Source organism: Schistocerca cancellata, chromosome 2, assembly GCF_023864275.1.
Source record: "Schistocerca cancellata isolate TAMUIC-IGC-003103 chromosome 2, iqSchCanc2.1, whole genome shotgun sequence".
Classification (NCBI taxonomy): Eukaryota; Metazoa; Arthropoda; class Insecta; order Orthoptera; family Acrididae; genus Schistocerca; species Schistocerca cancellata.
In genome coordinates, this window is record NC_064627.1 from 599,444,155 (window position 1) to 599,458,972 (window position 14,818).

The 14,818-nt window shown below is 44.6% G+C and overlaps 1 protein-coding gene across 1 annotated transcript in view; it reads left to right on the top strand.

Annotated features, from left to right (window-relative positions):
- Nucleotides 1-503: 503 nt before the first annotated feature.
- Nucleotides 504-14,818, top strand: part of LOC126162238 (esterase FE4-like) — a 75,143-nt gene continuing 60,828 nt past the window's right edge. The window contains exons 1-2 of the mRNA XM_049918610.1: nucleotides 504-749; nucleotides 1,422-1,559. Of these exons, the coding sequence (XP_049774567.1) occupies nucleotides 690-749; nucleotides 1,422-1,559 (198 nt within the window). The 5' untranslated portion in view covers nucleotides 504-689. The remainder of the gene's footprint in view (nucleotides 750-1,421; nucleotides 1,560-14,818) is intronic.

Consider the following 14,818-nt stretch of genomic DNA (forward strand, 5'->3'; position numbering starts at 1 on the left):
CCAGATAGGAACATTTTGGTGGGTTGTGCATATGCAGACATTTCAAAGGTAAAATTTTGCAGTAATGGAAACAAAATAAAGGGATATTTTATTTCAACCAGTGAGGGCCAGTGTGGTAAAATGTTAACATTCAAGGTATTAGAATTTTCTTTTATACGATACTTATACTCAGCTGCTCGTGCTGTTGTTTTTTTACAATTCCCTTATAAGATACATCTTGCTGTGTGGAGGGGTAAATCATACTATGTCTTTCATTCTTAGTAAAACAGTTCGTTATTTATCACTTCTATTTACTTCAGTAGAGGAGCACATCTTCGAAGGCACTCTGTTAGTAAACATGTATTCTTTGTTACAGGTCGATTATATAACAAATCTTCCTTCTGTTTCACAAGACATGCAATAATATGATAACATGATAAAACTTTATCTACTGATTACTTCAAAAGAGCCATCTATAAAAGGAACAAAGGAACGTGACTGGCTAACTATTTCATCAGATCGTCTGTTGTTAACTAAAGCAGAACAACATCGGTTATTTTCATTACAAATATAGGTTGTTTCCTTTCCTTCTTGTTATCGTTTGGTTAAGCGCATCATTACTGACGTTAGTTTCTCTATGAAGACTCAGACAGAGTTACCCAGTTAGGTCACCAACAGCTATCGTTGAAGTAAAGGAGATCTCCAAGACAATGGCGACACTTCGCTTATTTGCAATTTTACACCTCTGTTTAATGCCAGTCGCCATATCGGTAAGTACATTAATTTACTCAGCATTACTAATTACTTTTCGCACAACGCATTCTGCATCATACAGTGTGTGTATATGTTACAACAAGAAAAACACACTGTGCTATGTCACCAAAAAGAACCGTTCGTTAATCGTTACGTATTTCACAGGGACTTAGTTTCACTTTCACAAAAGAATCTAGAATTTTAGTTCGTAGCTCTCTTCAACAAAAAGTAGTTCGACGTTTTAAAATGTATTAAATGAGACCTTGAAGGCCGCAGAGGAACACTAAATTCTCAACAGAACCAGATTTTTTTTTCTTTTTGTGAAACAATGTAACTTCCTTTATAGCCTACTAAAAATATATACGCGACAGGAAGTTTCTTTCGGTAACCTTTGTCTTCTGACAATATTTCTGCGACAGTGAAATAACCATTGCTCATTTCGTCTTTCCAGATTTTTTTACTCGTTTTCCAGAAGCTCTGAAGATCATGTATTCACACGCTCTCTAAAGTACCTTCTGTCTTGCATACAGTCCGCTATTGCTTTTTCCTTGTACTTCAGTGAAACCATGTTTCAAACGTTCAGAGCGATACTTCGTAACTTGAAAGGGGTCACCAATCTGCTGTTTGATATTTTCAAGATTCGTATTAATATGATGTAATTTTCATTGTTTTCCTTAAATATTTTGCAGGCTGTCGAGTATGTTACAGTGGACACAGAAGAAGGCTCATTGAGGGGTCAGATGTCCGAAACACTAACAGGCAAACCCATGTTCATGTTTCAAGGCATTCCGTTCGCGGAGGCACCAGTTGATGATCTCCGCTTCCAGGTAAGTAGCTATTATCACACACTTAGCGCTCCACAATCTGTGTATCTCTCTTGTGGGGAGTTTTACAAATACAAAAGAAAACACTGACAAATTTTATGACCGTAGCTCCAAATGGGCTGTTAATTAAAATACATAATGTTTTAATGTCACAGACGCCAATGGGAAGTTTGAAGAGTGAATAATTATCCGGCACAAAAACTGTTACTGTTTTGACTATACAGGTGTCATAATTGTTGACAGGTTTTTAAAAGCGACAGTGCAAAAATTACGACACGCACCGCAATTACACTCACACATATGAAGTATGAAATTACAATGAAATGAATACCCTTAGCTGCATCTAGGCATTGATATAAGTCAACGGGGACAGTTGAAAATGTGTGCCCCGACCGGGATTCGAACCCGGGATCTCCTGCTTACATGTGAGACGCCCTATCCATTTTTTTTTCCCTTGTTGATCGTTGTATTTGGTTGTTGCCGACGTCACACGACATCCATTCAAGTTCTTTTGTTGATCCTTCCACTGAGCTCTCTGACCTAACACGCTGAGCAATCGTGCCGGCAATCCATCTGAGCCACCGAGGACCCAGAGGATAGTGCGACTGCAGGGACTTATCTCGGGCACGTCTCCCGTGAGACCCACGTTCTCAACTTATTTTCCCGGACTATATTCATAGTGACCCTGCCCATCATACTCATTACTCGCGGCTTTACCGCCGATTCCCGTAAGAGTTCGGGCACTGTTTGTGCATCCGCATAGAAGAAGATGGTCAAATGGCCGGTGAGCCTTAACTATATATCTATGACGATGGTATGTGTTCTTTCGGACATGTCCCAAAGAACAGATACCATCTTCATATACCTATGAAGTAACTTTGCCAGTCGTCATATACGGGGCAAATCACCGAAAACTTACACATCAGATATTGTGGAAATGCAAATTGCTATTGATGAGCAGTTTTCACAGAATGGATTGGTGGTCAGGGACTTGCACTGTTAGTCAATAACCAAATTATAATAATATTTAGAAAGTGTGTTTTTGCAAATACACACTTCTTAATGGAACAATGACTTTTCACATCAAGAGGATGAAAATAGGGTAAACTGGAATGTCAGTAGCGTTTGGTGCATGATTCTAGTGAGAGTCGTTTATGAGGTATCGTATTCTGAAAAGTATCCACACCAATACTTGTAAAATAACTGTGGTACCGCACACTAAAGAACAACACGAGTGCATACACTAGTTGTGTGGACTCTGACGGGTAACGAGACAACTGACCATCTCAGGTTGCGGATGATGCTGTAGTATACAGAGAAGTTGCAGCATTAGAAAATTGTAGCGAAATGCAGGAAGATCTGCAGCGGATAGGCACTTGGTGCAGGGAGTGGCAACTGACCCTTAACATAGACAAATGTAATGTATTGAGAATACATAGAAAGAAGGATCCTTTATTGTATGATTATATGATTATATGATAGCAGTTACTTCTGTAAAATATCTGGGAGTATGCGTGCGGAACGATTTGAAGTGGAATGATCATATAAAATTAATTGTTGGTAAGGCGGGTACCAGGTTGAGATTCATTGGGAGAGTCCTTAGAAAATGTAGTCCATCAACAAAGGAGGTGGCTTACAAAACACTCGTTCGACCTATACTTGAGTATTGCTCATCAGTGTGGGATCCGTACCAGATCGGGTTGACGGAGGAGATAGAGAAGATCCAAAGAAGAGCGGCGCGTTTCGTCACAGGGTTATTTGGTAACCGTGATAGCGTTACGGAGATGTTTAACAAACTCAAGTGGCAGACTCTGCAAGAGAGGCGCTCTGCATCGCGGTGTAGCTTGCTCGCCAGGTTTCGAGAGGGTGCGTTTCTGGATGAGGTATCGAATATATTGCTTCCCCCTACTTATACCTCCCGAGGAGATCACGAATGTAAAATTAGAGAGATTAGAGCGCGCACAGAGGCTTTCAGACAGTCGTTCTTCCCGCGAACCATACGCGACTGGAACAGGAAAGGGAGGTAATGACAGTGGCACGTAAAGTGCCCTCCGCCACACACCGTTGGGTGGCTTGCGGAGTATAAATGTAGATGTAGATGTAGATGTAAAATGGCTACCTGCAGCGGCAGTACACGCTTTCAGTTTGGTGAGGAGCGACTGCTGCACACGTGCTAGCATTTCAGCGATGTCCGAACAGGCTGCAGTAATACGTCGTTGCATATCATCGGTTGTAGTAGGTATGTCCTTGTACACAGCGTCTTATAGGGGCCGTCGAGCATTGCAGAGGGTGGTAGTACAAAATCACATGAAAGCCGAAGGAATCACTCGAGAGTTCCAAAGTGCTACCAGCAACCAGCAATTCAGACCCTCATAAGCCACGCGTTTCTGTAGTCGGTGCAAAGTGACGCTTCAAGTGACGCCGCTTGATAGTGGATGACTGGAAACGAGTGACTTGGGGTGAGGAATCAGTCTTCACGATGTGACCATCCGACGGAAGGGTTTGAGTTTGGCGAACGTGTGCAGAATCTTATGGGCCAAAATATATAGAGTCAAGAGTGAAGTGCGGAGGAGGTGGTCTGACGGTATGCGGATTATTTTCGCGGTTATTGTGTAGTCCTCGTATTGTGCGTATTTGCCGTAGTCATTAGCAAGCCAGGGTGTGAATAGGACATTCAACGAAGCTACGATCCACCTTGAAAATGTCCTCCACGCAAACTTTACAGCACTTTGTACTGCGTATAGAACAGTTCAAAGATGATGACTGTTTGTATCAGCAAAACATTGCACCGCTGGAAGAAACTGAAATTGTGGGGAGGTGCACGAGGGTACTACAAAAAGAACTGTCAAAAAACGACTCTAAGGGCACAAGGGCAATTGCAGAAAATGGGAGATCGGCAGATCAGCTGTTGCGGGACATGTTTTACAGGCAGGCGACCACCACATTCATTTCGATAGGACTCAAGTACTGGCAGCCACAAGCGATACCAAGAAAGGCTGTAGAGAGAGGCCGTAGAGATTGTGAAACACCCCAGGAATTTCAATAGGAGGGAGGAGGAAGTGAAACTGAACGAAATTTGGATTTTGGTGCTGTAAAAGATGTGTACCAGTCTTCCACCATGGGGTGACAGTAACAGCGGACGACGGCGGTCGACAACAACCAATTGCGATCACAATTCGTAACATGTGACGTCATCCCACTGCGAGGAAACTGGCGGAAGCGGAATTTTGCCGTAGTCAGTAGGAAGCCAGGGTGTTGTGAAAGGGACATTCACCAACGCTACGATCCACCTCGAAAATGTTCTCCGCAGATGGGGACGAAACGTCGGTTTTTAAAGCGAATTCGGTAGAGTAATGGTCATGGGACACAGGACACAGGCCTTGTCGCCGGCCGCTGTGGCCGAGCGGTTCTAGGCGCTTCAGTCTGGAACCAAGCGGCTGCTGCGGTCGCAGGTTAGAATCCTGCCTCGAGCATGGATGAGTGTGATATCCTTAGGTTAGTTCTAAGTCTAGGGGACTGATGAGCTCAGATGTTGAGTCCCATAGTGCTTAGAGCCATTTGAACCATTTGAACAGGCCTTGTCGGCCTACTCCCAATGCACAGGATCCGTATGCCACTGACCAGGTTTGATCGTAATCGGAGCGTTCATCCGAGAACGTACCAGAGAAATCTAGAGGCATATTTATGTGCGAAAGGAAGAGTTGAATGTAACACGCCACTTGTGACAAGTCAAACTCTGGATGAAGAAGAGGCGTAAGTAGCACGTATGAATGTTTCTGCACAAAAGTCTTGGCTACATACTGGAAAGTTGGCAAGCAGGCGAACGCAAATATAAACATTTACCGAAAACAGCCTGCGCCACAGCAGCGACAGTTGGTGGCAGCTTATGCCACACGTTACGCTGTTCCGTAGGTAGCGTTCGGATAAGCTGACTGGTTAAAACCGATACCGATAGTTTTCGGTAGTTATTTGGTCTCAGTTATAACAGGTGCTGTTTTTATTTTTTACTATCACCCGGCTAGAAAAAAAAACAAAGTTAGCTATAGCAGCCCTGCTAAAGTCTTTCATTTTTTAAATAAACTGTATTTCTAAAATATGTATTGCCTTGAAATATTGTGTTTTTATCCAGAGCCCGCCACGAAAATGTATACACTCTTTGTCAGGCTCTATCGAGGTACAGATATAGTCGTTCGATTTGAGTTACGAGTGTGGTGTAGTATGGTTTTTGGCTCAACAGTACTTTCATCTCGGCTGGCAAAATGGCTGGAGCACGCTTGACATTCGAGCAACGAAAATGTATTGTGAAGTGGTTTTACAAATTTGATAATGCCGTTGAAGTGCAATGGCAGTGGAGGCGGGGTTTCGAAACAGAACCGCCAACCCGCCTAACAATTAAACGCATCATTGACAAGTTTGAAGTGCGTGGAACGATTTGTGATATACAAAAAGGAACAGCAGGAAGACAGCGTACAGCTACAAGACCTGCTTCGTCGGCTCTCCAGTTGGAAAGGTTTGTTAATTCTCCACAGAAGACTGCTGCGTAATGTGCACGTAAAGTGGCGGTTAGCAGAACAAGTGTACGGATAATTCCGAAAGCTGCAAAGCAGAAAGTTTACATTACACAGTTAATGCACGTGATTAATGCTGACGATCCTGATCGCTGAATGCAATTTTGCAAATGGTATCAGCAAATGGTAACTACTGACGAACAATTTGTGACGAACGTAGTGTGGAGTGACGAGGCACAATTTAAACTTAATGGAACTGTGAATCGGGATAACAGCGTGTACTGGGGGACCGAAAAATCCGCATGCTTATGTGAATAAAGGCGCCAATCTATCTGGGGTTCATGTGTGGTGTGGGCTATCATCCAGGGGCTTAGTGGGACACTTTTTCTTTGATGCTACTGTCACTAGGGGAAATGTACCTGGAAATGTTGTGCACAACAATTTTGCCATGTATACGTGCGCTTTAAGGAGCTGATGAAAAGGTCTTCTACCAAGAGGCGCCACAACACTACCACCTAGCCGTACAAGCTTTGCTGGATGACAGTTTTCATGGGCATTGCATTGGACGAAGGACGCCCATTGAGTTCCTTCCATGCTCGCCAGATCTAACACCTATGGACTTTTACTTCTGGGAAACAGTGAAAGACAACGTCTATTGACGTACGCTACGCACGCTGGAGGAACTTCGCTAGAAGATTAACAGCGACATGGGCAGCGATCCTCACTGTAACATTTACTGACGTAATTGCGGCGTCTGCTCGTCGTTCCGTTATGTGTACAGCCGTCAACGGTGAACGTTTATAACATTTAAAGTAACGACGGGCTAAACTGAAGGTTGTACAACATGTGTGATCAATTATTAAATGTAAAATAAACACATAAGTAATAGTTTTCGTTCCTTAAATTGTGTATATATTTTTCTAGCGGACTCTGTAGAAATGAGTAAAATCGATCAGCGTTATTTCATTAATAACGCCGACGTTGACGAATAACAAACACAAGGCAAAAGAGACAGCGTTGCTGAGACAATGATGCACCTGTTACCATGAGACGTGGCGTATGTTTTAGTACGTGTGTACATGCAGTGAGCTAGACTTACTCCTTCTGGTCTATATGCTAGTTTCTCACAGTCGACGCCGGTCAAAAGAAAGGCACCACCCGTAGTCTGGAAATATTTTACGAAGTGACGTAATAAAAAGGGAGGGAAATTCTGGTAATAGTAATAAATTAAAAATATAACAATTCGTTCACAGTTTCAATAAAAATTGAAAGTAACTGATCTACTGCCTGTGTCTACATAATATGCTTTTATCTGCTTATATCCCTAGGGAACGGACAAATTAACAAGAAAAATAGAGTTATTCAACCCAACTTTTCACCCAGTAGAATTGACTATTCGTAATGCTTAAATAGTGGTATGATCCCCAATTAAAACATGGTTTTTGAGCAAAGACTCAAAATGTTAGAATCAGTAGGAGAATACCATTTGTTTTTAGTATTCAACCACTTTTCACTTTTCGGGATAAGCAGCAAACGGTGGAAGTACTAACTGCTACTTCATTTGCTTCTCGCATTCTGATCCTATGTGTCTTGAAACCGAGGAAGTCCCAATTTTCCAGTCTTTGTTCGATTTCTACGTTGATGACAGGAAAATATAGGAAAAAAGAACCGATTTTCGGTATTTTCGGTCATCTTAAATACCAGCTACTGTGTGCCGTTTTAACGGTGACTTTAAACTGGCGTCGAAGGAATCCACTATAACCGTAAACGGGTTGCTTCATCGATAATTGCCATCCTTATCTGGAGAGCTATCTAGACGATGGAATTATGGGCTGGGTCTGGCCTTTGCACTTTGTGTTCACACTTACCTGTAGATGTGCAACGCACATTCATCGGGGTACTGCCAAGGGATTAATTTCTGCGGATTTTGAGGTGCTTCGATGCATTAGAAAGATAGATCAGCCAGAATACGATCCCGTGCAGTGACGCACTATATCGGCAGAATACGGTGGATGGGAGGAATGACGCATTTAGGTGAGACCGGGGACGACCTCGGAACCCGCCGTAGGTCCGAAGCAAGGAAAGGGCAATGCTAGAGGCAATAAGGGTTGCCAGAGCTGTTAATTCACCGGGATCACCACCCGCGCGAAGTGTGATACTGGCGACCACAAGCACAGCAAGACGTGGGCCAGTATTGTGATGCCCTAAAGATGCCGGGAAAGCCAGAAAACCAGTGTCCCCTCGTAGGAATATCTGTGGATGTGATTCAGATGAGAGCTTGTCTGGAAACAAGTCGTGAGGAAATGCCCACGTCGTTCACGCTTATAGGAAACTAGTGGAGAGCGGCAGGATATTAACGGAGACTCCTGTTGAGAATTCTCACTTGCTACCTCGCTTAGTGCCAAAAGAAAAGGCATGAAAAAACATCACCCAGCAAGGGACGAAGCAGGTTTATGCAAGCGTCATTTTCATCGGAGGACTGCCGCGCAATGTGCTGTCGGTCTGTCGGAAAGAGCCGTCGTAATGAAGTGGAGCACGGGGACGGTACAGGCCTATATTTTGCTTACGAGCCCGATCATATGGGATGTCAGTACAGTCAAGCTCGAAAAGGGCGAAGAAGTAATAATAAGTGGGCCACGGGAGCTGATTAGTAATTTGAAAGAAGGAACAGGAGTTCTTCGACGATGCCAGTATTCCGTCAATAGGACGTGAGGTCAGTTCCACGTACCTGGTAGATACGGAGGAAGCTGATGATAAGCCTGTTGGAACCGGAAAGAGCGTCACACAGGTGTCAATAGAATTCAGAGGGCCGGGGACAGGACATGCATATGTTCCCGTGCAACTTCACGCCACTCTTACGGTGATTGCCTGTAACGAGAAATGAGATACGTGCAAGTCCACAACTTGAAGCTGCAGCCACTCCGCAAGCAGATGAATCTGCTAATAAAGGCGACGAAACGACTTCTAAAGCCGTAGAGACAGCTGCAACGATGGCAGCGCCATTAACATGTGGTGAAAAGAGCGCTGAGGTGCGTGATAAGGTAACAAGACACGCTGATGTGCCTTATCTATAAACAGAGTGCGGCCACACGCCAGAATAACGAGTGAGCGTTATCTCGAACACGTAAGAGACGATCACTAATGTGAGATGGTTATCAGGGACCGAATGTTATTCCACGCATCTAATTTGTGCGAAAAATTTTCAACGACAGTTTTATACGTGGAGGATATTCCGTGCGGAAGTGACCGGGAAAAAAATCGCAGCACCAAAAAATAATGTAGAGTAATGAAATTTCTAAAATACGTTTGTCTGCGTAACATATTTAAGTGATTAACATTGAAAGATCACAGGTTAAAGTAAGCGCGAGATAAAACCCTGCAAATGGGAAATGTTGGTACATAATAGCTTGTGTAATGGCCAGAATGTTGAACGCAAGCTAGCAGACATGCATTCATTGTGGTGTACACGTGCCAGATATCAGATTGCGGGACGGAGTTCCATGGCTGTTGCACTTGTGCGACCACTACAGGGACGGTTAATGCTGTTTTTGGATGATGCTAGAGTTGCCGTCCGATGATGTCCCACATGCTCTCGACTGGAGACAGATCTGGTAATCGACCAGAACCAATAAAAATGTCGCCACTGTGTAGGGAATGTTGTGCTACAACAGCAGTATATGGGAGAACCTTATACTGTCGGAAAACACCCCCTGTAATGTTGTTCATGAACTGCAGCGCAACAGATCGAATCACAAGAATGACGTACAAATTTGCAGTCAGGGTGCATGGGATAAACACAAGAGTGCTCCTGCTGTCATACGAAGTCGCAGCCCAGACCATCACTCCAGGTGTAGGCACTGTGTGTCTAGCACGCAGACACGTTGGTTACGGGCCCTCAATTGGCCACCTCGTAACCAACACATGGCTGTCACTGGCTCCGCGGCAGAACCAGCAATCAACAAACACAACAGACCTCCACCCTGACCTCCAGTGAGCTATCGCTTGAAGCCACTGACGTCGCAATTGGCGATGGTTTGGGCTCAGTGGGAAGCACGCAACAGGGCATCTGGTACGGAGCTGCCCTTGAAGTAACCTAATTGTAACAATTCGTTGTGTCACTGCGGTGCCAGCTGCTGCTCAGACTGCTGTTTGAGATGCAGTGCGATGCACCAGAGCCATGCCTCGGACACAGTGGTCTTCCCTCTCGGTAGTGTCATGTGGCCGTCCGGAGCCCGATCCTCTTGTGACGGTACATTCTCATGACCACCACTGCCAGCAATCATGTACAGTGACTAGATTCCCGCCAAGTCTTTCTCCAACATCGTTGAAGACACATCCAGCTTCTCGTAACCCTATTATAAGACCCCTACAAACTCCGTGAGACGCTGATAATGGTGTAAAGACATTTTGACTAACATCAACACACTACGTCCAGTCTCAAAGGTAACTGACGCAAAAATTTTGCGTGCGATGACACCTCAGAACCTTGGGCAAAAATTAAATCTCTCGTACAGTATACTGAGCATGAACGTAATTTAAAGCGTGTTAGGTAAAACTGTAATAATTTATGCTAGGAATTAATATTAAAATAGGAAACATTCATTAGTTTCATGCACGCTATATCCATGATACCTGTGATCATAATTGCGTACACGTACACCGCTTCACATCTAGTGGATGTGCATCTCAGCATGTATAGCCAACTCACAAGGAATGGTAATCCGGATGGTTGGTTCCTGGCACTTATCCTTTTGTCTTGCCCGTCTTTTTGTATCTTTTGGAAATCGGAGTTGTTGTACCTCAAGAATTTTTAACTGCTTGTTCACTCGTAATGCAGCGGAACAGACCATTTCTCACAAGGTAGAGAACAATGAGATGAGAGTGGCAGTTGCTAGTAAAATACACTGATTCAATGTAACGGGTGCTCTTAACTAAAATCTACACAGGTATATAAGGGCAGAGCCGTACGGATATGACCTTAAGCCCCTGTCAGAAATGCCAAAGATACGTCCGTGGCAGACATGCCAAAGCTTCATCCTTCCATTGCCTGTAAAACTACTTTGGTGTAATTTTTTCTACGCTCGCACTCGTGATTATGAACGACACGTCCATCTGTGGCATGGTTGGCAGTTGCAGCGAAAACGACAGTCCAATGCGATTTGATGCAAGAAATACATGGGTTAAACGGTTGTCACAATGATTAGCAAAGAGACTTGACTTTCGATAGTTTAGTGTTTGTCAGGAGTTTATTTCACTTCAGAATAAAAAACAAACAAATAAACAAGTTAAACATAGTCAAGCGTACTGCCAGTGCTCTTACGATGTCAGATGCTTCAGCAACACAATCGGTGAACATTGGCTGAGCATACATTTGTTTGCACGGGGTTTCACCTTATGTTAGTTGAAGAGATTGTTGTTGGTCTATAGGCACAATAACTAACAATAGCCACGATATTATTCATCAACCACAGAAGGCTTAATGTAAAATTCCTTTTAATTTACAGCGCAGTCCTACCAACCGAAACCTGGGAGCAGCAAGACTACTGGCTGGAAGTGCAAGTAGATTATACATCCACCTACTCCCCCCCCCCCCCCCCCATCTCGACCTTCCTCGCTTGCTTCCTCCATTTTCGCGTCTGGCTTCGATACTGAGTCGGCATAAATCATAGACCCTCCAAAATTAAAAGCCTTCGGTCAACTAAGCACCAATGTTTCAGCGTCCGCTCGCCGACCCTTGATATCCTACAATACCATAGCGAAACGGCAGCAGTAACGACAAAGCTGAACAGCAAACTTTTCTGAGGGTGAAGATACTTGCACCAAACGCACTTTTGCCACATAAACCATGTCATCGATATCCCTAGTAGTCGTTTCTTAATGATGGTATATGAACAAAATGTTACTGTGACAACTGAATATGTTTATAGTTGCACGCCGATGGAAAAAGGCCTCTTCTCGAAGGCAGAGGAATGGAACACAAGCGTTGATTCGTAAACCGTTCATTCTTTCTTGGTTTATTCTGGTCACTTTTTGCACCGCTCTGTCAGTAGGCCCATGGTGCATGCCGATCTCGCCACACCTTCGATATTTACGTGATCTGGAGTAGGATGCTTGAGCATCATAATGCTGTTCATTTTCATTGGAGGCGAGCTGTAGCCTTAGGGTTGTGAGGAGACCAACCACTCTCAATAGCAGCAGATGGTCAGGAGATGGGGGGAGCGTCAGGTCACTGGGCACTGCGGACGGAGTCTCAACCTGTCCATGGCTTGCGGCTTTCTCTCTCGACGTCGGGTCTCAGTCGACAGAGCGACGGGTGCTTCCTGTATTCATCGTGTCTCGGGTGGTTTTCTCATGTAAGCCTCGTGTTTTGGGCAGGAATGCGTGAGCTCGGCGCCATAGCTGTGCTGTTGTTTGGAATGTGTCGTAGAAATAGTTGTTGATCTCCACGGAATAGCCGACAGAATGCCACCACATATAACACCCTAGTTATCGTATTCCTTTGGCGCCCGTCACCAGAATGCTGCCGGCACTAAGTCATAGCGGAGGCTGTTCAAATGTGTGTAAATTCCTAAGGGACCAAACTGCTGAGGTCATCGGTCCCTAGACTTACACGCCACTTAAAGTAACTTACGCTCAGTAGAACACACACACCCATGCCCGAGGGAGGACTTGAACATCCGGCGGGAGGGGCCGCGCAATTCGTGACACTGCGCATCAAACCACGCGGTCACACAGCGCGACCTAGCTGAGGCTGTAACAGGCTGCTCGACTGTTATGTCAGTACATGTTTGTAGTCATCGTCGGCAGCTGGAATAAATGGTGTTGGCGTCTTGGTTGACAGAACAGGGTGGTGGGAGTCTAGAAGAATTTCTTGTAAGGCCGTAATTGGTGTAACGTTCGTTTATCGCCAACGAGCGGCCAAGTTCTGGCACAGTGGAGCGGTCCCTCTCTGGGCGGGGGACAGAAGAGAACTGACTGGAAAGTTCGTTTTGGCGGACGCAAGAGTCGGTCGTGTATTTTGCCATTCTTGCTACGATGTACCTTCATTCGCAGTTTCACTTTTCAGGCTACCCGAACAAACACTAAATTTTTTTCGCGCTCGCTCTTCGATGGGTCACCATGGTGGAGGCCATCGCCATGCAGTGGCGCCGACCACTAGTAGCAGCAGTCATCACCACGCTCAATGTGTCAGTAATATAGTCCTGTGGGCTTTCGATTGATTTTTCAGCCTCCAAAAATTCAAAATGAGGACAGTGGATACACCGGTTCCCGTCAGATCACCGAAGTTCAGCGCTGTCAGGTGTGGCCGGCACTTGGATGGGTGACCATCCGGGCTGTCATGCACTGTTGCCGTTTTTCGGGGTGCAGTCAGCTTCGTGATGCCAATTGAGGAACTACTCGACCGAATAGTAGCGGCTCCGGACACAGAAAACCATCAAACGACCGGGAGAGCGGTGTGCTGACCACACGCCCCTCCTATCCGCATTCTCAGTCAGGATGACACGGCGGTCGGATGGTCCCGATGGGTCACTTGTGGCCTGAAGACGGAGTGCTTTACGTTAATACATATAATTATTCGTTGTACAAATTCAAGACCAATTTTGTGTTCCATTTGAAGAAAGTAGAAGTAATTGTAAATTTTTAGGACGTGTCCATTATAATTATCCGGGCTGTTATGCCGTGGTCGGTTGATGAATGCTGTGTCAGTTCCCATCGTTTCGTCTCCGACTGCGGGAGACATCTTCAAGGGGGTCCGTAGCTCGATGGAGGGTCCAACACACCCACTGGCTCGCTACGGACCCCCTTGAAGATGTCTCCCGCAGTCGGAGACGAAACGTTAGGAACTGACACAGAATTCATCAACCGACCACGGCATAACAGCCCGGATAATTATAATGGACGGGTCAGTAGCGAGCCTGTGGTTGTGTTGGACCTTCCATCGAGCTACGGACCCTCTTGAAGATGTCTCCCGCAGACGGAGACGAAACATTGGGAATTGACACAGAATTCATCAACCGACCACAGCATAACAGCCCGGAAAATTATAATGGACATGATATTTCCGGCCGTGAAAGTCTACATTTGAATTTTTAGGACGGCATTTATCTGATGAACAGTCACACTCACCAGACAGACTCCTTTCCCATCTTCGTTTGTGGATAACTACTTTGATCAATTAAATTGATGAATAAATTTTATGAGAGGTTAGCGACCCCACGTAGGATTTGTATCAGAGCCATTAAAAGATTGCGTTACATAACTTGTGCGGATTCAGTATAAACACACTTTTGTGCGCTTTGCTTAATACTCGTATCATGACTCTGCCCCCAGCTTCCATATCAGTTAAGGGTCACACAATAGCAAATATGTGGCTAGTTTCTAAATGCACTCAACTCATAATAAGCAGCTGGCCTATGTTATCAGGTGTTGATGTGCATACTGTCTGGTAAGATACCGCAGTTTTTTTGGTGCATTACGCCGTCCATACAGAGAAGCTACAACATTTGAAAACTCTCATTAGAAATGAACACAGGTAAAATATATACAATAAGACACATAAAAACAGACAAGGTATACAGCGTGCATAATAGAGCTTAACGGTAAATACGAGAAACCCTTTCAGGATTCTGCTAGCTACAAGCTGATACTATTAAATACAAAAAACTATTAACATTAAATAGATCCTTCTTAATGAAAAATCTAGTTACCCAGGGGATTAAATTTAAATACCTACGTTAGAATAGGTATCAGCAA